At 36.2% G+C, this 26,430-nt stretch overlaps 1 protein-coding gene and 1 pseudogene across 2 annotated transcripts in view; both read right to left on the bottom strand.

Annotated features, from left to right (window-relative positions):
- Positions 1–227: 227 nt before the first annotated feature.
- LOC143682774 (uncharacterized) overlaps positions 228–26,430 on the bottom strand; it is a 105,815-nt gene continuing 79,612 nt past the window's right edge. For both annotated transcript variants that reach the window (XM_077159264.1, XM_077159265.1), the window contains exon 5: positions 228–389. In XM_077159264.1, coding sequence (XP_077015379.1) covers positions 245–389 — 145 coding nt within the window. In that variant the 3' untranslated portion in view covers positions 228–244. The remainder of the gene's footprint in view (positions 390–26,430) is intronic.
- LOC143682353 (T-complex protein 1 subunit zeta-like) lies at positions 12,500–19,280 on the bottom strand (annotated as a pseudogene).

Genomic DNA, 26,430 nt, shown 5'->3' with positions numbered 1-26,430 from the left:
AGCAGGTGGAGGAGATGTTGAAGTAATCCGTTGCAGACCAGTCTCCAGATAGGGAGCAGGTGGAGAAATATCTGGAGGGACAAATAGCTGCCAATGACCAGATGAAACAAAAAAATCTTCCTTCCCATCCTCAGGGATCCATTTACAACCTCAAAGGCTAGAAAACTCTTTATTCCCTTGTGACTTAATTAAATTGACTCATTTCTACTTATTCTTTTATGGTTTTTATTCATAAAATAATCTTTTATGAATTAGAAGATAAGGATTTCTTCCAGCTTTCTTTTTTCTGCAGTTCGAGCATTGCACTTAAAATAAATTTTACCAGAACATCTCTTTCCTTTCTCTCTGGCTGTCCTCTGTATCCTCTTTTAAAAATAAAGATCTCCATCCTGTAAAAAAAAAATAGTTTACTACTGCCATGTACTTTATTGTTCTTGTGTTTGCATGGGCATGTGTGTGTGTTGTCTGAAGTCTAACAGGTATTCATAATACATGTATATGTTTTTGCGAGAAGATTTTTCTCATTAGGTCCATTTTGAATTATAATTCAAATATTAACAGTCTGACCTAGTTTAGTAACACTCATAAATTTGAAAGCATATTTCTCATTCATTTTATGGCTTGACAAATACTGGAAAAGGTGAGGTTCAGGGCTTATTTTTATGAGACATTAGGTGATATCACATAACATCTAATCCTTGCTTAGATATGAACTTGAAGCTAGACATTGTAGTACTAATATTAGAATGGTCAATATTATCCCATCCTAGCTTGGAAATACAAATGTCTTTAGGACTGAGACAAAATTATGTTTCTTGGAAGAATACCATTTCTCATTACTTACCCATTCTTGGCTATCAACTATGTGACTACCATAGAAGAAAAATAGTTCTGATATGATTTCCTATTCACTGCACTGTAAGTGTTGCTTAACAGAATTTTATAGAATGGACCCAGTCTTTGACAGCATTTTCATTAGGACTTTGGCTTAAATTCAGATTGGATTCTTAAGAAGTCCGCACACAACTGACGGTTGTGTAATAGACACCACTGGTGCCCTATGGAACATTTTTAGCAACTTAGTTCCTAGTTTCTCTGTGCATTAATGCCAACTGCTTCAACCCCTGAATTCAGAGGTTTGCTTTAGAGTTTTGGAAACTTTTGTTTGCCCATAAGAAGAGCCAGAAGTCTGAGGAGTTTCTTTCACCCTCTCCCACTCCCAAAATGCCCATAGTTAAGGAATGATTATTGTGCAACTACAAAATCCCACCTCCTGCATTGGTGGAGCAAACTCTGAAGTGTACTTTTTACGCCCTCCCACCACAACTCCAACCAGGGTCAGACTGGTTGAAATCAACTCCTTGTTGTGATTATTCCCCTTCCCTTTTGTACTATCCCTACTCCCTCATTGTTGTTGTTGTTATTGTTTCTTTTTGCATGGGCAGACTCTGGGAATTGAACCTGGGTCTCTGGCATGGCAGGCGAGAACTCTCCCTCCTGAGCCACCATTGCACCTCCCTCACTGGTTTTCCATGAGTGTATTCCTTTAATACTTGCACTAATACTTGCATCCAGATTCCTGACTTAGTTGTTGCTTCTGAGAGGACCCAACCTACGACAGGTTGAAAGGAAGGCCAAAGTCTTTAATGGTTGTTTTATCACAGATTGGAAATTAAGAATATGGAATTTAACAGGCATTAATAAAGAGGCCTGCATGGGAATTGAAAACAAACAAGCAGAGCAAAACAAAACAAAAGAACAAGTGCATGGAAGAAGAAGCCTAGCTTGGTTGTGCTTAATACAATACAAGATCAGGATAGTTTAATAGAATATGATCATTATATAACTCAAGCTTGTATAAGTAAGTTGATGTAGTATTTTCCGTGTAACAGAGGTGAAGAGCCCGAATGCTAGTGCATTATAGTCTCATTATGTTTGGTATTTATGAAAACATTCAGTCCAAGAAACGGGCATTTTATGCATTTTAAACAGAAATAATTTAAATACAGTGAATTAGATTATTGTTGGAAGGGCTGCAGAGGCAGGCGCTAGGCTAGGCCCCAGGAATGACTCATAGTATACCACAGGACTCACCTGCCAGGGGAACTACTATATGTCCTTTACTCAGGAAAGAGTAAAGAGAATCAGGTGGCTGCCCTTGAAAAGAGTGAGTTCAAGAAGATACTGCTGCAGCTGTGATCTTGGGATGAGGAAGGAGCACTTGTTGCAACTGTCTGAACAATGTGGAGCTGAGCAATCTTGGCACACATGAGGTTGGAGATGGGATGCTGGAACCTCTATGAACATCCCTGCCTGCCTGCAGAAAACAGCCAAAAAGCAGCATACAGATGGCCTCCATCTCACTTGCATTCCAAATATCTCATGATTCCTTCTACTTGAAAGACCTAATTTTTCAACCAAAATCCTAGTTCGAGAAGTCTGAGAAATATGGCGCTTAGCTTCTCCCCTTTGAAGTATTGTCAGCCTGCTTGAAGGAGGTGGGAATATTACGGAGTGTTCCTCAAGGCCATCAGGTTGCAGGCTCCAAGGAGAATCATCATTCATATTACAAAGCAGCGGCCTCACACTGCCAATTACCCATATCACTCACAACACTGATAAAGACCATCTGGAATCAAGTGTTCAATTTTAAGTGTGTGTTAGAGAAACTAGTGTGTATTTATGGATAACCTTCAGAATGAAAAGGGGCTTAAAAACCACATCAAAAGATAAAAGGAATGGAAATGGGAATTAAAATAGCAGTTTATAAACATTTGAGGAAGCAGGTGTAGACTTGTTATAGGTTTCAGTATACATCAGAAAGAAAATCAATTCATACAGGCTAACAAAGAAGCAGGTTCCAGTTTTTTTTTTTTTTTTTAATATTTTTATTGAGAAATCTTCAACACGTAGAGTCTATAGAGGGCATACAATCAATGGCTCACAACACATCACATAGTTGTGCGCTCATCACCATGAACACTTCTAAAACAGTTGCATCACTTCCAAAAAAGAAATAAAAAGAAAAAAAGAAAAACAAACAAAAAAACCTTGTATATCTCCTACCCCAAATCCCTCTCTATCATTGCCAGGTTGGGTTTTTCATTTGAAATTTCATCTAAGAGTTCTTTCAAATCTAAGGTCCTATGATCTTGAGTTATTACAGATATTTGCCGATAAGTCTAGGTCCCGAATGTACTCTTTGCAAGGTTCAAAGTAAAGTATGACTTTAGAGGCCCTTTCACTTTCACCATTTTCTAGGATATTCTACTACTTGTTTTTTCAAGGGCTGTGTAACATTTTCATCTCTTTTATTTCTCTATTTTAATTTTATTCAAAAATTAAGTTTTCCTTGAACAATAGTTTTACATCCTACAATTATTCAAGATAAATGTTTTCTGAAATAAAAAAGATGTTATTCATTAATATCATAATGTTATATTTTGAAAATATTTAATAGTTAAGAAATGAATATTCTAGGAAAAATTGGAAAAAACAAGGGAAGGTATGTAGTTTGGTAATTTGGGCAGTTGAGAATCAAAATGAATTCTACCAGGAAAAATTGTGAAATATATTGAAAAATAATCCAAAATGCAGGTATTTTATGGGCAGGAGAAACCTAGACTACTGTATTGCCAAAAGACACTGTGATGAAACTAGAGAGCAAATGATTCTGCCATCTGTGGTGTCAATAAATTAAGACTGATATAACTTTGGCCTGTTAAAGAAGGATCCCCATGGACCAAGGTGGAGATGGTTTTATAGTTTCAACATTGCAATAGTTGGCTTTAGGAAACAGAATTCTAGAAATACATGACAAAGAAATAGGGAGATTTAATGAAGGTATTAGTCAAAATGATTGAGATCTGAAGATGGATACACAGCAGTAAGTTGTATACTTATTATTTACACTTGTAATATTTTAAAGGATATAGATAACTATTGTAAATAAAATACCTAAATTAAAGCACTTTCATGTAATGAATCTTTTGGAAACTGCAATGGAGTATATATATAAAAGAACATTTTCATATGAAAACTCTTGGGTTCAGCAGTAACTGAAAACATTTCCCATCCTTTAAAGGGTGAAATGGAAATTCATCTCTTTAAAGAAATAGAAATAAATATTCATGCCAACTCAATGGTTGCCTAAACCAGCAATAAATTTCACATGCCATGCACTCTAATGAACATGATTTGCTAAAGGAAGAATAATAGAAATAAAATCTCAAATATATCTGTGCAACATAGAACAACATTTAAATAGAAACAACTCACATGTGGACAATGGTGAAATTTAAAAACAGCAGCTTTAATTTTGGTGATCCATGCAATATAAACAAGTGAATTATTTTTTTTCTTGAAAGTCAAGGATACTTTTTCACAGTATACTTATTTTCATTCATTCAATTGTGATCTCTCATCCAGCATATCATAAATTGTGCACCAGTGTGTTTAAGGAGCAACATATGCTGAGCAGATCTTGCTCATTGACTATTGTGTGATCCTGAAAGTAATTACTTAACTACCTACCCTTAGGTTGTCTCTTCCTTGATCACACCACATTAGAAAGAAACAGTTTTGATCAGTTCGTCATTTTTTTTTTCCTACACATTTGCTCAGATAGATAATGTTGGCAGGCACAGATGAAATAGGAGGCTTATGTCAGGCTAGACTTTGTCAGTTTGTGACAATGAGCACTTGGGGATATGAGGTGATTTTCAGTGTGGGCAAAGCAGATGAAACCTGCTTTAATGAGGTTGCTGGCACACTGCAAGATCAATAATAGTGACCATGGACCTGTCAACTACTATGTACCAGGCACTATTCTACTAGCTTATTCTATAAGCTCTATATATATCCTCAGCCTTCTGAGGCAGGTGATAGTAACACGTCATCTCCATTATACAGTGAAGAAAGCACTGAAGAGCAGAGAGGTTAGGTAACTCGCACAAGGCAAACACAATATTCGAATCCAGGTTCCTAAAGATTGACTAAATTATACTGCCTCCATATATTCGGAGTTGTAATTGTTATTTCTAAATTTTGAGATACTGAGCTGTTTGTATATAACCTGGTCATTCCTAGGAACTTTGGGTATTTATGTGACACCTGAGACTCAGAGCTCTGAAACTATGAAAGTTAGCAGTATCCCATGCAGCAACTGTTCGAAAAGATAAAACAGGGATCAGACTTCAACTAGAGATATGAATGAAGCTGATCTGGATAAGACTGGGTGGATCAGAATTCAGGGAATGAATGATATAGCCCATATTTTACAACATCAGCGTCTGTGCGAGACCAAACAGAGATATGTTTATTTGGTGCAAAATGTATATTTTGGGTAGCACATTATTTAATTTGACATGTATATCAGTTTAGTTGAACACTATAAGTACATGGAATCTTGAATAAGGCATGAGATCTTTGGTTTGTACAGGTTAGTGCGGTACCCTGAAACATCACAGAATAATTTGGGGAGAGAATAAAAAGTATTTGCAAAATCGCCTTGCGGTCTGGAAAGAAAGGAGGAAATACTAAACTTCTCCCGTTGGGGAATTTCTGATACTCTTGGCAGTGGAAGGGACAACCAATTCAATAGGCTGAGCTCTTGATCTTAGGGTTCGCCCCAAAGAAACCTATTCCTGCAAAGGAGAAACTAAGTGTATTACTTAGGGTTCTCTAGAAAAACAGAATCAACAGGGAACACTCACAAATATAAAATTTATAAAAGTGTCTCACGTGAGCGTGGGAATGCAGAGTCCAAAATCCGCAGCGCAGGCTGTGAAGCTGACGACTCTGATGGAGGGTTTGGATGCACTCCACAGGAGAGGCTCACCAGCCGAAGCAGGAAAAGAGCCTGTCTCTTCTGAATCCTCCTTAAAAGGCTTCTGGTGATTAGATTAAGCATCACTCATTGCAGAAGACACTCCCCTTTGGCTGATTACAAATGAAATCAGCTGTGGATGCAGCTGGCGAGATCATGATCTAATTCTATGAAATGTCCTCATAGCAACAGACAGGCCAGCACTTGCCCAACCAGACAAACAGGTACCACAACTTGGCCAAGTTGACACATGAACCTGACCATGACACTAAGAGTCACCGCCAGTGAACCCTTTTTGTTGCTGTGATGCAGCCTCTTTCTCTCAGCCACTTTGGCAGGTGAAATCACTGCCCTCTGCCCTACATAGGACATGACTCTCAGGGTTGTAAATCTCACTGGCAAAGTGAGACAGAATTCCCAGGATAAGCCGGGCCCTGGCATCATGGGATTAAGAAAGCCTTCTTGATCAAAAGGGGAAGAGAGAAATGAGACAAAATAAAGTTTCAGTGACTGAAACATTTCAGAGTCAAGAGGTTATCCTGGAGGTTACATTTGTGAATTATATAGATAACCCTTTTATTTATGGTATATTTAATGATGTATATACCATAGTATACCAGGGAAGAACTTGAAACTGTTGAACTGTATTCCAGTAGCCTTGATTTTTGAAGATGATTATATAACAATACAGCTTTTACAGTGTGGCCATGTGATTGTGAAAACCTTGTGCTAATGCTCCTTTTATCCGAGATATGGACAGATGAGTGAAAAAAATAAGGATAAAAATAAATAAGTAATGGGAGGGGTGATAAAGGGTAAAACTTGGGTAGATTGCAATACTAGTAGTCTATGAGAGGAAGGGGATAGGGGTATGGGATGCATGAGTTTTTCCTTTTTTAGTTTTATTTCTTTTTCTAGAGTGATGCAAATTTTCTAAGAAATGATCATGGTGATGAATGCAGAACTATGTGATGATACTGTGGGCCACTGATTATATACAATGTGTGGACTATATGTGTGTGATGAGTGTAAGATTTCTCAATAAAAATATTTTTTTAAATTATACTGTCTCTATTACTTGGCATGAAAATGAGATCAAGTTAGCCTTATTGCTTTATTATTCTGAACATAGAAAAATTGCTGACACTTAAAATAGAAAAATGAATTAATGTTGAACTAGAGGTTTTCCCAATGGATTTATGTGAGGAGACATAAGGTAAATTAGAATTAGTGACTCTTCCTGTTTATTTGCAGATGTGACTAGAGCAGAAAATCGCAAGAAGCCCATCATTTTTCTCCTGAAAAAGACACACTTGTCCTTCAGCTTTATCCAAGATTCTATCTGGTAGTATCTATGGCAGAAATAATTTGATCAATCAAAAAAAGGCTTCTTTGGTGGGTTAATTAGACCCTTGAGTTAGACTTTGGTCTTATTGATTTGACCACTTTATTCAAAATTAAGTGTATACACACACACACACACACACACACACACACACACACACACGCATACTTTTAAAGGCCCAGCTGGCAGGAGGGAATCTCATTTATAATAAAACATCTCAGACTCCTTACCATTCCAAGTAATTCTATGAGAGGTACAATGGCAAAAAAAAAAGATAAAATTCATTTTAGTGTTTGACTCTATGTTCTTGTGGATATTAAAAAGGAACAGTTTTCTGTACATTGTCTTAAAATCGATTTTATAGTAAGCCCTGATGTTTTTTGAGTACCTATCACAGAAATAAGTAACAGTTGATGAGGCCACTGATTTTCAAAGTTAACACATTCCACTTGGAGCAGTAATTCTTAACTTCTATAAGCACATTAAACACTCAGGGAGATTTTAAAATATAAGAATTCCTGGGCTCTACCTCAAGAGCTTCTGATTTAATTGGTTTGGGATACATTCCTAGTGTCAGAAAATTTTCAAAAATCCCTCAGATGAGGGTTGGAAACAATTGTCTACTGTTGTTCTTCAGTTCATAAATCATTGGGAGGTCTATTCTCAAAGAAACATTTATTAAAAGGAAGATCTGTAAGAAGCTTAAAAAGACATTATGGTCAACTTGTAAAAATTAAATGACTCTATTTTTGCTTTCTACAAAAGAATTTTCCAACTAAGAAAATCTATCTTAATAGGATTAATAGAAGAGGAAGATTGGAAGTTTATTCATTTAAGTAATTGAATTCTATATGTGTTACATAATTTGACTGAGGCAAACGCTATATAAGAAACAGTAGGCATTATCCTTACCTTTGTATTGTACTACAGTTTAATTAGGAAGTAGACAAAAAAAAAAAAAGAAGAAAGAAAGAAAAAACAAGCCCAGGAAGATCAAGGAAGGAAGGGAGATGGAATAAGGCTATTCTACCTTACTTTCTATTACCTTGATCATTTCCTATGATGAATCATTTACTTTTTTTCCCCTTCTGTTCACTTTTTCTCTTGCCCATTCCTGAAAGCTCTTACTATTGTGAAAAGGCTTTAAATTTTTTTTTTTTATTGTCAACCTAGATTTTTAGGGATAAGAACTAAAAATTTCATGTCAGAGAATTCAAATGTATGGATCCAACTTTTTCTGGAATATTCTTTTGTTTGGACATTGAGGTCTTTCTTACCTGCTACAGAGACAATGCTATGTGCTTACCAACTCCTGTTTCATTTTCTTTTCTGTCAATATTCTCCAGTTGAAGACAATCAGGAACCCACTTGTAGCTGAAAAAAGCTGAGTTTTTTACTCTTTTGCACTGAAGGAGAACACTGTGTAGAGAGTTGAATAGTGGTCCCCAAAGGATATGTCCATGACTTAATCTCCAGAACCTGTGAACGTGATCTTATTTGGAAGAAATGGTCTTTGCTGATGTAATTAAGTTAAGGATCTCGAGAGGGAGAGATCATCTTGGATTATCTGGGGGTGCTAAATCCAGTAGCATGTCCTTATACGAGACACGTTGACAGAAGAGAAGAAGTCCATAGGAAGACAGAGACATAGACTAGAGCAATATGGGCAAGCCCACAAGTCCAGGAATGCTGACAGTTGCCAAAGCTTGAAGAGGCAAAGAATGGATCCTTCTTTAAAGCCTCTGGAGGGAGTACAGATCTGCTGACACCTTGATTTCATACTTCTAGCCTCCAAAATTTGGAAAGAATACATCTCGCTTCTTTAAACCACCCAGTTTGTGGTAATTTGCTATGATAGCCATAAGAAATGAATACTGCCAGTAAAAGGGTATGAGAAAGAACCTATTATAAGATGTGGGCTTTGGTTGGCTGACTTGGGGGAGAGACTAAGGATGTACGAGTTCAGTATAGATTAGATGCTGTCAGAAATCAGGAGCAAGTTTCTTGCTGAGCATCTCAATAAATCTTATCTCTATGAAGGGGAGACTAGAATGAGGATGCAACTATATTTGGTAAAGAAGTAGCATCACTCATTTGGCCCAGGAGAGGGTTTTTTATTTTATTTATTTTATTTTTTGGGTGGCACAGTGATCGTGTTTATTCCTGTGCTTAGAAAAAATTGTGCAGTAGCTTTTCTTTGTCTCATTTTATCATGACTTCAGAGTAACCATGTCTGAGGTTGATTTCTAAGACTTTATGTCCAGTAGAACATGGCCCATGAGTACCAGACCACCTTCCTAATGTCAGGGGATGCTCTTTCTTCTGTATTGATTACTTTAGTGACAATGCATACATCTTGCATCTCTGCCTGCTCATGGAGCCATTCTGCCATGCCTGTGAGGTAAGTTCACGCAGAATTTAGCTCCAGCATTTTTATGAAAGCCCTCCAGCATTTTCCTATTTGAAGGGGAAAAGTAATACTATTTTATAAGACAATAATATATTTTATTGTTTAAGTTGAACTCTGGTATTTGTTGAGTCATTTGGAAGAAGGAAATTTTGTTTTTCAGATCAGATTTATATTTTTCTTAAGTGAAATTATTTTTTAGCATCCAACAACTGCTTCTCTAATGCCCTGTCTTGTTTGCTGTCTGTCTGCTTGTCTAATGTCTTGAATATTGTTTGTCTTTAAGAGTAAAAATCTATAAGGAGATCATGGACATAGGCCCTGCAAATTCATTCTCAAGTTGTCTTTGGAGGCTGACAAGTTCAGATTTTTTTTCAGTACCCTTTGGACAATCTTTGTCCTATGTCACCATTTCAAAACCTTGTAAGAATTTTTCCTCAGTCTGTTTTTGTGTTCATGAGAAATACTTTTGTTTTAGTATTCTCTGCGTGTAATTAAGAGGTTTTTGTCTGGCCCCCAGTGTGTAATGATTGTTCTTTGAATAAGCTCCCAGGATACATGCTCACACAAATACCACTCTTAAAGATACACTGCAGTTCTTATGGGATCTTTTCAATCTAAAACTGCCTCTTCTAGACCAAACATCTGCTTCCTTTATGTTTCACTCTATAATATTAACTACTATACATATATTCTAATTGCATTTTGTTGTAGCTCTATCCATAAAGGATAGTGATCCTTTTCTTGTGATATCTTTATCTGGCTTTGTTATTAGAATTATTTTGGCCTCATGCAATGAGTTAGGAATCACTTTGATTTTTGGAAGAGTTTGAGCAGGATTGGTGTTAGTTTTCCTAGGATGGTTTGCTAAAATTCATCAGTGAAACTATTTGGTCCTCAGTTTTTCTTTTTTGGCAGGCTTTTGTTTTTTGTTTTGTTGTTGTTGTTGGTTTTTTTTGCATGGGCAGGCATGAGGAATTTTGGCAGGCTTTTGATTACTGATTCAATCGCCTTACTCTTCATTAGTCTGTTGAGAATTTTTACTTCTACTTGTGGGTGGTTTGTGTATTTCTAGGAATTGTTCATTTCATCTAGGTTTTCTAATTTATTGGCATACAAATGTTCACAGTACCCTCTTATAATCATTTTTACTTCTGTAGGGTTGGTAGTAATGCTCCTTCTTTCATTTCTTACACTTCTTATTTCATTTATTTGTATCTCCTTTCTTTTTGTCTTTGTAAGTCTAGCTAAAGTTTTGTCAAATAACCAATTTTTAATTTTGTTAATTCTCTCTATTGTTGTTTTTAAGTCTCTATTTCATTTATTTTCACTTTAAACTTCATTTCCTTCTGTCTGCTTGCTTCAGCTTTAGTTTACTCTCTTCTATCTAGATCCCCCAGTTGTGAGGATGTGGGTCTCTGATTTGAAATCTTTCTTCTTTTTTTTAAAAGAGCATTTAGAGCTTTCAACTGTGCCTTTGCTGCATCCCATATGTTTTGGCATGTTGTGTTTTTGTTTTTATTTGCCTCAAGAGATTCCTTAATTTCCATTTTTTATTTCTTCTTTTAACCATTGTTTGTTTATGACTGTATTGTTTAATTTCCACATCTTTTGTCAGTTTTACAATTCTCCCTCTATTCTTGATTTCTAACTTCATTCCATTGTGGTCAGAGAAGATATGTTGTATGACTTCCAGGATAACATGTTATCCTGGAGAATAATTTCAAAGTATAGCATGGGTTACAGTTCAACAATTTCAGGTATTTCCTTCTGGCTATTCTAATGCATTAGAAATAAAAACATATCTATATAATAATTCAGCAATCCTAATCATGTGTCAGCTCCTAATTTCTCAGTTACAACTCCTCCATTTCATTTGAAGATTCTTCCAATCTTCAGAGATATTTGGGCAATGACCTTTCTAAGTTCTTCATGCTGAAAAGGGCTATTAACATTATGGATCAGGGGAATGCAAACTGATGTTCTTTTTTTTAATGTTTTGTGTTAGGATTCATTGTGCACTGTAGGCAACTCCTTTAGGCCATCAAAAAAATAAAGCTTAGTAACACAAAATTACACCTTCAATGAATGCACAGATACCAACTGTATAAGAACAATTTTGTGGAAACATTTAGGAACAGTAAATTGGATTAGAGTAAGAGGACCCTAGAGGGTTTGGGATGAACATTTATGCATAAGCAAATGCTCAGAAGCATGAAAATATGGCCAGCCTGAAAATCTCTGACAACCCTAGCTTCCTTGGCTACCATGCTCAGGCATTGTCTTCCCTCTGCCCTCTCTATCTCAATTTTTTTTTTCCATTTTGTATTCACAGCTCGTTTACTTTTTTGCCTACAGTTTATGCCTCTTTCCACCTACTATACTATAGAATATAAATTTTTCTTATGGAGTATTTTAGCAAAGCTATTTCTAAAGTGTGAAAAGTCCAGTTGATCCAATAGTTCTACTCACAGGGATTTATACCAAGAAAATAGTGATGCTTTCAAAAATTTGTTACCTAGGTGTTATTTACAATAGTAAAAAAGTTAGAACATAGTCTTAACAATAGGGAATTGTTGGATAAATTAAATACATCCATAGATAATTATTAAATCATTAAAATTTGCTTGTGAAAGATATTTAATAGCAAGGTAGATAACATAAGCTTATCTAACATATAACTTTATGCCACTGAAGCTTATGTAAAACATCGTATTTCCTGGGTAAAAAAGACCTGCTTCATAAGTGTATACTTCAGTGCAATTAAAAGAAAAACACTAATTATAATTTCAGAACTTCATAGTATGAAAAGATGCCAATATCCTCCTTGTTTAATACAGGGAAAAATTCCTTCAAAAATCATTTGAAGCTTGGGACAAAAATTCCATAACTCTGTTTTTAGGATCACTCTGTCAAGTCTTCATGATTCAGATAATACAAGAGAAGCTTCAGTACAGTTTTTTAGAGAACATATTCCAGCTTGCATGATCTCATCAACAAGGAGAATATTGGTGGCAATCACAGTGCAGGAGTGCAGAAGCCGTTTCTTTACACGATAGTTATCCCATATGCCTACTTCTGCTGCTACCATTGGCTCACCTGTGTTCAAGTCTACACCTACAAGTTTATCTGATTCTGAATGTTCTGCGTGTACTTTTACTAGTGTTTCCTGAAGGTCAAAACCAGAGTTCTCAGCAAGAAACTTGGAAATAATGAGCAATGCATCACCAAATGCTTGGACTTCAAGATGGGCTCTACTCTTTCCACTGGGCTTGTATTAAGCAGAGCTTCTGTAATTGCTACTTCCACTGCAGCAGCACCTGTAACCACACAGCCATCATCAATAGCACAGCTCTTAAGTCATCTCTTATTGAATCTTTTATTTGAGTGAGTGTGTGGTTATTTGGTCCTTTCACCAATAGCATCACAGAGTGAGGATTGTTATATTTCTCAATAAAAGTGAACTTCTCTTCTCCCAATGTATACTTATAAAAAAGGCCTGCACGCCCCAAACAGTCAGGATTTAGGGCATCCACCTAATTATTTAGAGCTACCCCACCAAAAGCAGGAGTCCGCCTCTCCACATTTCTGCTTTTAGCTCTTTGCAGAGCTACCGAGCTTTCTTTTGTAAGAACATCTAAGAAAAAGCGGTCAATTCCTTTTTGATGAATAATAACAATCCTTTATCTGAATCACCACAGACTTTCTTTTTCAGTTCTACTTTTTAAACTGATTACAGATTTGCTTAATATTCACTTGTCAATCATGTAGTTGATAATCTTGAGGAGAAAATACATCAAAGGCATATGAACAATTAATAGAATTCTTATTATACATGTAGCATGAAGGATATATTTTATTTATTACTTTTTGCATATTCTAACAGACATTCAAATGAAGATAAACAGGTTCAAACTGGTTGATAAATTGGGTCTTATGGTTGAGGTTTTTCATTTTATTTTTTGTGATGAGAAAATCTAAAATTATTAATGTTGAATTTCTCTTCATAAGTTCATCTAAAAATACAGTTAAAAACTTGTAAAGGAAGATTATAGATTGGTTTATTTAGGTGTTTTGCAGTGGCTTATTATTTAATTAGTTAACTGCTTATTATTTAATTAGTTGTGCTAGAAAAGGAAAAAATGGAGAAAATTCTCACAGTTATTTAGATCTGTTAAAGAAACAAAATGAAAATCAAAACAGTTGCAAAGCTATGCTATTTCTAGCCTAGTTGGTTATGTCTTAATGAACATTCAGTGCATTTTATTTTTCACGAAGGCAAAAATATTGAAAGAAAGGCACATTGGGTGCTTTTTCCCCAAATATTAGATTTTATAAAAATATATACATATGATATATAGAAGCTGGAATTATGCAAAACCAATAAAACACCACAGTAGAGTAAGTAGGGGCAGCATATAGATTACAAAATGTCCCACTGCGGTTTTGGTGCTTCCTTCTTCCTTTACCTATTTCATGATTTTATAATTACATTTAAGTACTATCAAGCAAATAAAGGAATTACTGAGAGTTCTATTTTTTTTTTTAACTCTATCTTCAATGAATTTTCTTTCAGCTTTTACTCGGTTCTGTCTTCTGAATTCTATAAAAAAGAAAGCCAGAGTTCACCTCTGTCATTTCATATTCTAATGACCCAGCACATATGAGGATGTACCCATCTTCTACTCTTTATTTTTTTGTATCAGGATGCCATGCCTCATGGTCCAAAAACAAGCCCTCTGATAAAGCTCGTATCAGTTTCAGATTTATGTATCATTTCCATGATCTCAACCATGAAAAGGTCTATAGGTTCAATTTGTTTTTAATTGCCAAAATCGAGTCTGCTAGAGCTTCTGTTAAGATATGAGCAAGTTCAGCATGAACTTTAGTGCATAGAGATGCTCTAGCCACATCCTTAAGTGTTTCTCTGCCCATCTCTTTGCTAACTTTGATTTGTTCCAAAAACTGAAGTGCTTTTTCTTTTGCGGCTTCAAACCCTTCTGTTATTATTCTGGGATAAAGACCTTCAGAAATGTGCAGATCCACTTGTTTCAGCAGTTCTCTAATGATTAGGACATTGAAAGTAGTACCATCATCAGTTATGTCATCCTGTGCTATTGCTACTTATGCTATTAAGGAGGCTGTTGGGTATTGAATTTGCATTTCATGAAGCAGCACATTGCCAACTCTAGTAAGCTCGATGTCTCTGGCACCAGAAACAAGCCTTGGGATTCAGGGTCTTCACAGCCTCCATAGCTGACCCAGCAGAGTTGGTTGACATTCTTGGAGAGACTGGTACCTCTGGGTTTTAGGGCTGATCTGGCATAGGAACAAACTGGAGGTTTTAAGTTTCTGAAAAAAATAAGCTTAATAAGCAAAACTTTTATAGGGTCTTAGATAGAACCCTGGGTATTCTTTAGGGTTTACAGGAATACTATTGGTTGGGACTTGGCATACCATGGCAGTTTGCAATGTGTGCCTGAAGCTTCCATGAGAATAGCCTCCAGAATGATCTCTCAACTCTATATGAAATCTCTTGGCCGCTGAAATTTTATTTTGTTTCATCACTTTTCCCCCTTTTGGTCAAGAAAGCCATTATCAATCCTAAAATGCCAGGGCCAGTATCATCCCTGGGAGTCATGTCCCAAGTTGCCTGGGAGATTTACACTTCTGGAAGTCATGTCCCAAGTAGGGGGGAGGGTAATGAGTTTATTTGTAGAATTTGACATAAAGAGATAGAGGCCACATCTGAGGAACAAAAGGGGTTCCCTGGAGGCGACTCTTAGGCATAATTATAAGTAGGCTTATCTTCACCATTGCAGAAATAAGTTTCATAAGAGCAAGCTGCAAGATCAAGGGCTTGGCTGATTAAATTGGGAGCCTTTAATGCTTGAGAGAATATCAGTAATTTCCCAGGTGGGGAGGTTTAATAGTTCCATATTCATTGTCCAGTTCCTCAAGGGACTTTACAAATACTTTTTTACTTTCTGCCCCAAATAGTCTGGAATGTGTCAGGTTATTATATTAAGCTATTCAAAATAAGAAGATCTCTTTCCTGTTCTAGACTCCATGAAATTCGGTTGTTTAAATAAACTGGCCAGGCAGGTTAAGTTAGTTTGCATACTACAGAAAATTTAAATTTGGAACAAAAAGCATCTCTTCCTTTGGTCTCACATAGAAGTTGAAGTTTCAAAATATAGACAATATCATCCTTTACCTGTTATTTGATTTACGTTAGTCCCAATCAGATCAGCTTTATTCATAACTATAACTGAAGTCTGATCTCTTTTTCAGCTTCTTTAACAGTTGCTGTATGAAGTGATGCTGACTTTCCAAGCTGCAGAACTCTAACCCTAAGTCTTAGGTGACACACAGGTACCCAAAGTTCCAAGGAACTACCAGATTATATACAAATAGCATAGCAGGAGGTTACTTATTATTGTTATTATTATTTGGCATGGGCATGCACTGGGAATCGAACCTGTGTCTCCAGCATGGCAGGCAAAAAATTCTGCCTGCTGAGCCACCATCACACCACCCTGAGGTTACTTTTTAAAAGTCTTTGTCTTGCATGTCCAATGTCTCATCTTCTTCATTGATTTTTTAAAAAGTTTTGTTGTAAAAACCTAACATACAAACATCCATTCTTGACATACAAACATTTCACATGCAGTGTACAATCAATGGCTCATAATACACATAGTTGTGTATTCATCACCATGATCATTTTTTTGAACATTTGCATCACTCCAGCAAAAGAAATAAGAAAGAAAATAACTCATACATACCATATCCCTTACCCCTTCCTCTCATTGACCACTAGTATTTCAATCTAGTAGATTGAAATTGTTCCCCTTATTATTTGTTTCTTATCAATATTTTTTATTCATCTGTCCATACCCTGGATAAAAGAACCATCAGAACATGAGGTTTTCACAATCACACAGTACATTGTAAAATCTATATCATTATACAATCATCTTCAAGAAACAAGGCTACTGGAACACAGATCTACAGTTTCAGGTACTTCCCTCTAGCTACTTCAATACACCATAAACTAAAGAGGGGATATCTATATAATGCCTAAGAATAACCTCCAGGATAACCTCTCAGCTCTGTTTGAAGCTCTCAGCTACTGAAACTTAATCTTATTTCTCTCTTCCTCCTTTTGGTCGAGAAGGTTTTCTCAATCCCTTGATGCCACGTCCCGGCTCATCCCAGAATTTCTATTCCATATTTCCAGGGAGAATTATACCCCTAGGAGTCATGTCCCATGTAGAGGGGTCAGGCGTGAGTTCACTTACCATGTCTGCTTAGAGAGAGAGAGAGAGAGGCCATATCTGAGCAACAAAAGAGGTTCTCTGGGGATGACTCAGGCCTAATTTTAAGTAAGCTTAACCTATCATTGTTGGTTTATGAATTTTTTTGGGGGGGATCTTTCTTATTTCTTTACGTGTCTTTTAATATTTTATTAAACACTATATGTTTTAATATTTTCATGTGTTAACTCCTGAGTTGTGTGCTACTTTAGTTTGTATACAGGTAATGATGTGACAAATTTCCTTGTGTGCCAAGAGCTAACAAATCAGACAAATCAAGTAAAAGAATACCTTTCACATTCTTTGCAAATTTGTTCTGCACTGGCTGCTTCTGTAGTTCAGAGTTTAGTCTTCTTATCAAGATCAGCCCCAGGTGAAAGTAAGTGCAGGATCTTCTCTATCTTTTCTAAACCTATGTCTTTGCAGGGCTTGTGATAACTCATGGCCTTAAAAATCCCTCTATTTATCGGAATCTAAATGTCCCCTCTACTCTCTATGAAATAGACTCCACACCCCACCACATACACACTAGCTGTTCTATTATGTGTGAAAGCTGGTAATATTTTGCCTCAGGCCATTTTTAATTAATTGTTTCTTTTTTGTGTTTTAACAGTTTTATTCACACACCATACACTCCATCCAAAGTGTATGGCTCTTGGTATTATCACAAAGTTATGCATTCACCACTGCAATTTGAGAACATTCTCATGTCTCTGAAAAAAAAATCCCATACTCCCTTTACCCCCCTATTATTGATACTTGGCTGTGGTAAAGTTCCTTTGTTACAATTGATGAAAGAATATTACAATGTTATTGTTAACTGCAGCCTTTAGTTTGCATTAATTGTATTTTTCCCCACATATTATACCCTATTATTAATGTCTTGTAATAATGACATACATTTTTGTTCTAGTTCATGTAAGAACTTCCTTATTTTTGAACAACTAATCACAGTCATAAAGATTTTGCTGTTATACAGTCCCATGTTTTTTTCTCTAGCTTTCCTTCCAGAGATGTACTGGACCCTAGACTTCCCCTTTCAACCATATTCACACTCAGCATTGTTAATTACACTTACAGTATTGTGCTACCATCACCTCCATCCATTTCCAAACACTTACAATCAACTTTACCTTAATTGTTTCTTATCCTGTTTTATCTCCCTTTAGATGTAGGGCAATTTCTGGGAGGGTGAGCCAGGGAGGAGTTTTCTGGTTCATTCTTTTTTTTTTTTTCTGGTTCATTCTTAAGGAATGCTACCCAATAGAATGGTACCCATACAGGCACCCAGTATGCACATAGGGGTTACTCTGCACCCTCCAGAACAGGGCCTGGGACCTGCAATGGAAGTGCAGACTGGTTTCACACTGCAGAGGAGGAGATGTGGGAGGGAACAGCAAGGGTGCCACAGTCTCTTACCATTTTTAAATCTGTGTTCTTGGCTTGGCTCTTACCCAGTTACTGCAACCCTCTAACTATTCCAACAAATTTTGAGGAAGATGGCTCTGCCAGTTTTGGCAAGTAATTCAATGATTCTGTGGTGGAAGAGCACCTCCCTCTAGGTTGACTGGAACCTTAAGAGATGTGTTTTGAGCACAGACTTGGAAGAGGTCAGAGAGCAAACCCTATAGAGGGCTAGCATTCCAGGCAGAGAGCTGTTAGCCAGTTCCCTGAATTGGGAGCATGCCAGCATGTTAGGGAATCAGGAAGAGACCACTTGAATGGAATGGAAGGAAGGAGTATAAGCACTATAGTAGATGACATCATGGGGTGATGCAGCTAGATCCTGAATAGCCTGGTAGACCCTCATATGGCTTCGAGTTTTACTTTTTAATGGGACAATAAGCCAGGGAAGAGTTTTTTAGCATGATACATAATCTGATTCTCATTTTAAAACAATCACTCTGGCTCTGGTTTGAAACTAGTCTGTAACAGGCAAGAAAGGATGAAGCTCTACTCATTAGAAAGCTCTATACTCTGGATGGAAAATTGTGGTGACTTGGGCCAAGGTGGCGGTAATGAGGGTTGTCAGAAATGGCTAAGCCTGTTATAGTCTACAGGTGGATCCAGCAGGATGTGTGAAAGAGTAGATGTTTTGTGTAGAAAAGGAAGAAGGAGTCAAGAATGACTCCATGTGATGGACTTGCCATTAACTGATATGGGGAGAGTAGCTTTTGTGGGGGCCAGAACAAGATTTTAATTTTGCTTGTGTTAAGTTGAGCTACCTCTTTGATATCTCCATATGAAAGTGAGCTCCAGCAATTTAACATGAATAATATCTTGAATAGTTTGTTATTGCTTACTCTATTATGTTTCCCCCAACCCTAGATATATTGCACTTTACTTGCTGAAGGATATTTTAGACTCTTTCTTATCCTTCATGTTGTCAAGTATAATTTTGAAACCTTTAGTTTCTCTGTATCTGTTGACTTATTATGTAAAAGAATCAGGTGAATGTGTGATAAATCACCTATGAGTTCTTTTTCATATATACTATCTTTTAAAATTCAATTTAAAATTGTTTATACTCTATGGGTTGGCAAGCCCATGTGCCTTATTAACCAAGAGAGCACAAAAAATAAAGATGATTGAGGTTTGATGGATAGAAAAGGTCTCTAATAATTAAGCCCTGAATAGAAAATGTTACCAGAAGTGATTTCTTGTACAATACACACATTTACAAGAAGAATTTCATTTGTAGCTTATCTCATTTGTGATGAAAACTCATGTCTCGCAAACTATAGCCAGGAAATATGCCAGAGACCCAGAGACTGAATCCAGTTTTGTAGAACCCTGCTTCTGGCAGGTGAGAACAATCTTTTCTGCATTTGGCAAACTCAATGATGGTACTTCATTACCACACCAAGAATTCAAAACCGAAGAATGATGAAATGAAATAGCTGAAGTGAAAGATGATTTTTAAAAGAGCCTCTAATGTGTATTTTAAATGAAAAAAATGAGTTCATTTTAAGGCTTTTGTCATCTTTGAATTGAATGTTCATAAAAGTAGTTTGATTTAGGATAACATAAATATGTGACTTTGTAAACGTAAATGCAAATGCTGCCACTGAATGCTAAATTAAACTATTTTCCACTTGCCCAACCCTCTGGTACTAATTCCCTGACACATTAGATTCATAATTTATACTGGTTCCTTTGAATTAGCTTGGTTCAGAGAGAAAAAAATAGAGAGAGAAAGGAGAGGATAATTTTTCATCCTTTCTTTGGTCAGGATAACTTTAGCACAAAGTTACTCAAAGAAACTTTACAAATATGAAATACAGGGGGTACAGGGTAGTTCAGTGGTAGAATTCTCACCTGCCATGTGGGAGACCTGGGTTCGATTTCTGGACCATGCAGTTCCCAAAAAACAAACAAGCAAAACAAACAAACAAAAACCAACCAAACAAATGATTCAACAAACAATGCTGCAGTAACGGCATATTCACATGGAAAATTAATGAAATTCCCACCATATAGTCTACAAAAAAATATGAAATGCAATGGAGAGATTCTATTTCTTATGAAAAGATGGAAAATGAAATGAATATGATATCATTAAACTCAAAATATTTCCAGTTTTAGCTAGAAGATGTCGAGTATTCAAATATAGCATTTCATGGCTAGTCTGTTCATTTAAATTCCAGATATTACTTCATGCTGAGACCACAGTTGAATCCAAAGAGATGATATGCTTTTAGATATATTATGGTATTTTTGGTGTTGGTAGATATTTCCTAAAACATAATCTATGAATAACGACTGATAGAAAAGCATGTGTTCATATTTTCCTTCATTAATGACATTATGGAAAGATTTTATGCGTTTGGATGGGATAAAATTTTTCTCCATCTTATACATTATTCCCTTTGTTATAAAGTTTGATTATTTTAAGATTAGTTGGCTTTGCCAGCTTAAGGTTAGAACCCTAATTAATAACTCCAGCTTGTCGTTGTTGCTTAGCTTTTTCTTTTCTGGAAGTAAAGATTATTCCTTGACAGAAATGGTTTAAATTGAAATTAACAATTCATTTAAAGTCTTTGGCTTGCAGGTGGGGCAGGGGTGGAAGTCAGGGCCCACAGAGAACTCAATCCTACATTTTCTGATGCTTTGTAATCTAGAGCCACGTCTATTCTAGAGCAGAAGTCTCCAAGAAGTCAGCGTTAACATAATTCCTTTTCTCTGGTACCTTCTGCTGAATTTTGCTGCCTTTGTGCTAATAAAATAAATGTTACGGAAAGGGTAAAAGTCCTGCAAAAGCAATTACAATCAAAATGAGTCATAGTGCTAAAAGGTGAAGTTGCTTGTCTACATTTACAGTACATACGTCATTCCAATGAGTCTTAACTAATTAACAATATCACCATGGTCTTTTGTTGCCGTCACAAATCTCTCAGACTTATGTAAAGGAATATTTTTATTTCAAATTTTCTGTGTGAGCTGATGAGAAGAAGCTGGAGCTTTTATTATTTTTTTAAAAAGCTTCACATTTACAGTACTTTTTATTGTGGAAAGATACATATATTACAAATTTCCCCCATTTTTAAGTGTACAGCTCAGTGGTATTAATTATATCCACAATGTTGTGCTATATCACCACCATCCATTACCAAGTCTTTTTTCATGATGCCAAACAGAAATTCTGTACCTATTAAGGAATAACTCCCAACTTTCCCCAAACTCCCAGCCCCTGGTAATCTCTAATCTACTTTCTGCCCCTATGAATTTGCTTATTCTAGATGCACTGTCATTCATTTTGATGGCACTTCAAATATTTTTAAAACGTAGTTGTATAGAATCATGTCCAGTTCTATCACACAATTTCTGCATATGCAGACTTTGTGTATACTCTTGGCTAAGGCAAATACGTTTGCTTTTTGTGGTCTATACTCTGGTTATTAAGTTCAACTACATTTCCTAATCTAGAAGACTTTTTACAGAAAACAAACATCCAACTAATTAATAAATGTTATGCCTTTCCATGTTGGCTTAGCAATAATTAGGGAATAAACAAGCTTTCAATATAAATCCTTCACTTGAAGCAATTATTTTGAGCTAATCATATTAGAAATGCAGTATGGAATTCCCAAAGCACAAATCACTATTAAGAATGCAAAATAAACAAAAACACATCACCCTGGCATTTGTAATTTCTCCAAGTTTACCTGCATCCCTACCCCCCACCTCTACCAACCCTAGCAAGATTAAAACCCTTAAGCACTTCCTTGATATTAGTTGAGATCTACTTAATAGTTATTCACCAAAGGGACAAGATAGCTTCCCTTTACTTTGGGGTTCTGATGAGGTCTCAACCCAGATGACTTTGGGAAAGGAAAGCCCAATGAGTCTGCTCTTTTATTCCCATGGGAGAGATATCCTCACGTTTTTACCATACTGCCCATATACTGTCTGGAGTTAAAAGGGACAGACCCCTAGATCTCAATTACAGAGACAAAAAATCATACTGGCCTGGTTCCAACTCAAAGAAAGTAAATCCAGACCTGTTGTCAGAAAATTTCTATCTGGAAATCTAATGTTACAAAGAGTAGGTATACAGGACGCACAGGTGGTTCAGTGGTAGAATGCTCACCTTCCATGTGTGAGGCCTGGGTTCTATTCCTGGACCATGCACCCCACCCCCACCCCTGAAAAAAAAAAAAGAGTAGATACATAGAAATTTGGTTAGAGCAATTAGAATTTGAGGTAGAACTAGGAATACTTCAAGATAGTTTGGGGAAAAATGCAATGACATTTGTCAAGTTCTTCCCCCAGAATGGTCCTGCAGAAACAATGTGGATCCTTGACCAAAGCCATCTATTTTCATCTTTAAACCTAAAAATTTACTTTACATGCAAAATGCTACTCAACTTTTGAAATCTTTATTATCTGAATCAAGTCCAGGTCATCAAAACAGCCTGCAGGCCAGTGTTTCAAAAACGCTTCATTCACAGTCCATACATAGATGCATAGAGTCTTACCTTCTATTAGAATTTAACCGAGACACAACTTGTCTAGTTCACCTTATGTATGTGAATGGTTCAAATATGTTGTGATTAAAGTCTTTAGTAATTAGTTAGTGAAAGATACATATCTAGCTTTCAGCTGAACACATTCTATGGCTGGACTGATCTGGGTTTTCCTCTTGGTTTCAGTTCAATTGAAGTAATAATTATTAAATGCTTTGTTTATTATGGGCTTTATGTTAGGTACTGAAATAATTCCGGACATGTATTGAAAATGTCTCATATTTTAGCTAGTCTTATGAAATTAATTGAGACTAGTGTGATCTTTCTCTTATTCAAAAGACTTTTGGAGAATGTGACTTGAAAAGATAAAAACCTCCATGACGTTTCCCTAAAGTACATTCACCTACAGAGTTTGACCTTATCAACCATGGTGATCTGAAAACTTTAGCAATATAACTTATTTTATATTAATTCAAAAAATTATTGGGCATGTCTTTGCTTTTTCTCATGGTCATTTATGTGTGGATGTACAGAATATTAAGACAAATAATCCTGATCCTCCTTAATATGTCTTAGTTACTGAACTTAATCATTATGTGAAGAATCAACGTTACCAAGTGATTCTGCAGCATTTCCTGGTCTCTAATGGAAGGCATTCTCAGTGGTGTACACCTTTAAAGGGAGCACTTCCTTTCAGAAACACATCCCTCTATGTCTTAATCTTGTTGGAGAAGCAGTGATTTGATACAACTTGATCTGAACAGGGCTTGGCTTGTCAAAATGGATCTGATTACTGGTATTTCATAGATCCCTATGGCAAGAGCTCTCCAAGTGCCTATTACAGCCGCTTTTCTACTAGGGATTTGTACTTTAATCTTCATAACAAATAACAGCACTGTCCTACTGGCTAGGTAACTTTTGAATATGGTATAATAGTGAAGTGTTAGCATTGATATCAAATAAGAGACCTTTGGAATACTTCACTGAAAATTCTGTGTACAAATAAATTCTTCCTTGATTTGTACAAGAAATTTCCAAAGTTGTCATGTATTCATTGTCTTCACAAGCCTTTCAATTTAAACAAATTAAATTATCTGAAAGAGAATGGTATTAGTAAAATAATTCCTTTTCAATACTGCCTTGAATTTATCAAATGTCTGCTTTTTAGAGAGATCCCATCATAAAATACCTTAAAGGTCTACCAAACAGGTCCTCCTGATTTGTTTTGAACATGGAATAATCTTTTCATGAATCCCAAGAATATGAATTCTAGGTGATTAATTTAATGCCCCACTCTGCTCTCTCTAGGGTATTTATTTTAAACAGAGTCAATTCAGCTTGCAGGTAGAGACTCCACACTTCTTTGGCAGTTTGGGTTGAGCTTGAAATGATAGTGTTTTCTTCCCTTATACCTGCAGTCTTCAGTAGATGTCATTCTGATCACCAGAAGATGTCAAGAAAGCAGAAAAATAGTAAGGGAATGAGGAAAAGTTCAACTATACCTATTAACTGAGGCTAGAACTACTCTGAAGCAATTCTGTCCTCATCTTTCAGTCCCATTTGCCATAACGCAAAAGCAATAAACATAAAAATATAAATAATATATAGTGTTGATACTGGACTATATATTGAACTATATTTATCAATCGCTTGAATTTTTCGGTAGAAATATATTTATTGAGTAAGGGGAAATTAAGAAGAAATGGAATATGTAGTTTCTTCTTCTCATGTAACTGAAACTATGCTCATTTGATAGTAATATATTTATTACTATCTCATTTGATAGTAATCAGGAGACATATGTATAATATATATTATTAGACCCAAAACTTATATTTACTGAAGGAGCTTAGCTTATCATGGTAATTCGAAGGTCTCTTACACTGGTGCTATGTGGATGGAAGAAATTCAGTTCCAAAACATAAAGCATTAACTGATTATATGGTAGATTCTTGGAATACAACATTGGATCATTTAACAAGACAGAAACATTGTTTCAAGGAGCTCACAACTGCATGGGGGTATTGGTCTCAGCTTGATGAAAGGGACTGAGAAGTGAGACAGCTTTAGCCATCTGTTGCTTCAACTCCCTGGAATAAAGTCTAGCACTGCAATCCTTAAAAAAAAAATCACCAATGATCATATTTTCTTTCTGGAGCTGGTTAGAAAAACATATAAATCAGATACCTGAAATATGCACACAAAATTTTTGAAGCCATAAAAACAAGGATTTTCCTTAGTTTGTATCTAATAAAATAGAAAAGCAACCCACTTGACAGAAAGTGGGCTTCCTTTAGGCCCTGGTGAAGCCAAGCTTTGCTGTACACAGTACTGTACATTCAGACTAACTGGGCCATGTTGACACATTGCAATAAATGGGCTCTGCTTTTGCTCCTGCTGCACCACCAACTAAAGGAAGAATTTCAAAGATACATTTTCCAAGGCAAAGGTTTTCATGACTTTTCTTACGGTGTTTTACTCTAGGAAAGTACAGATAGGTCCTGGCTGAACATCTGGAAGGATCATCTATGGACAGCTGAATGCCATTGTGGGGCTGCCAGAGGTGTGTGCAAAGTGTGTTTTCACAAACTCAAGACTGCTGCAGTGGTTGGAGGATGAATCTTGTTAATTATTTTCCTTGCTGAAGTTAATTCTTGGTCTTCCTGTGTTTTTACTTTGTCCCTGTTCATACCCTTTAAGGATAGCTCTCCTAATTCTCAAGAATTCTGCACCTTAAAGAACATTTTGCCTCAGGATATGCATGAAGAGAAAGAGAAATAGGAGCACATTTTAGTCAACTTAGTTTTAACCAATTTTTACGAGTTTTTTTTTCCTCCATTTTCTTTTCAGGGGTTGAGCTGAACGTCTGCATTATTGATTGAGTGCCTTGCTAAGAAACAAAATGGAAAGAAAACTAGAGAAAAACATTAAAGACCTTAGTCCTCAAACAATCAGAAAAGCTAGGCAATACTTTGATAACAATGGCATAGAAGTTATGAACGCACACATGTTTCTAGCATTTCAGTCTCCCCACACCTCCTTTTATTTATCCTCTGAGGGGTATGGGTGGGGCTGTGGTGGTGTATTTTATGCTTTAGGGATGTACAGTGTGGAAGAAGTAGAGAGGATGAGAAGGATCACTTGGGATGGACCCAGAGGAGAAAAGGTTGGGGAGTCCTTAAATAAAAAGGTTAGAAAGCAGCTTTGGGGTGAGGAAAGGGGACTGAAGATAGAAGAAGGATTCTATGAAGTCTGTAGAATACACATTACAAACTTGAGCAATTTTGAAAGTAATTTTTTGTTTTCTGGACTGATTTTCTTTGATTATATTGCCATTCTGAGAGACTGGATGAGTGGCTACTTGCTGTGTCATCCACCCCAAAATAACTTTATTTAATTTAATGTGTGTGGTGGTTTGAAGCTGTATGTACCCCTAGAAAAACATAATCTTAAATTTTATGTATTCCTGTGGCTGCAAACCCATTGTAAGCAGAACCACTTGATAAGGCTACTTGAGTTAAGGTGTGACCCACCTCATTCAGGATGGGTTTTAATCTTGTTATTGG

This window comes from Tamandua tetradactyla, chromosome 5 (genome assembly GCF_023851605.1).
Source record: "Tamandua tetradactyla isolate mTamTet1 chromosome 5, mTamTet1.pri, whole genome shotgun sequence".
NCBI classification, from domain to species: Eukaryota; Metazoa; Chordata; class Mammalia; order Pilosa; family Myrmecophagidae; genus Tamandua; species Tamandua tetradactyla.
The sequence above is the reverse complement of the archived record's forward strand: the minus strand, read 5'-3'. Positions and strand labels throughout refer to the sequence as shown.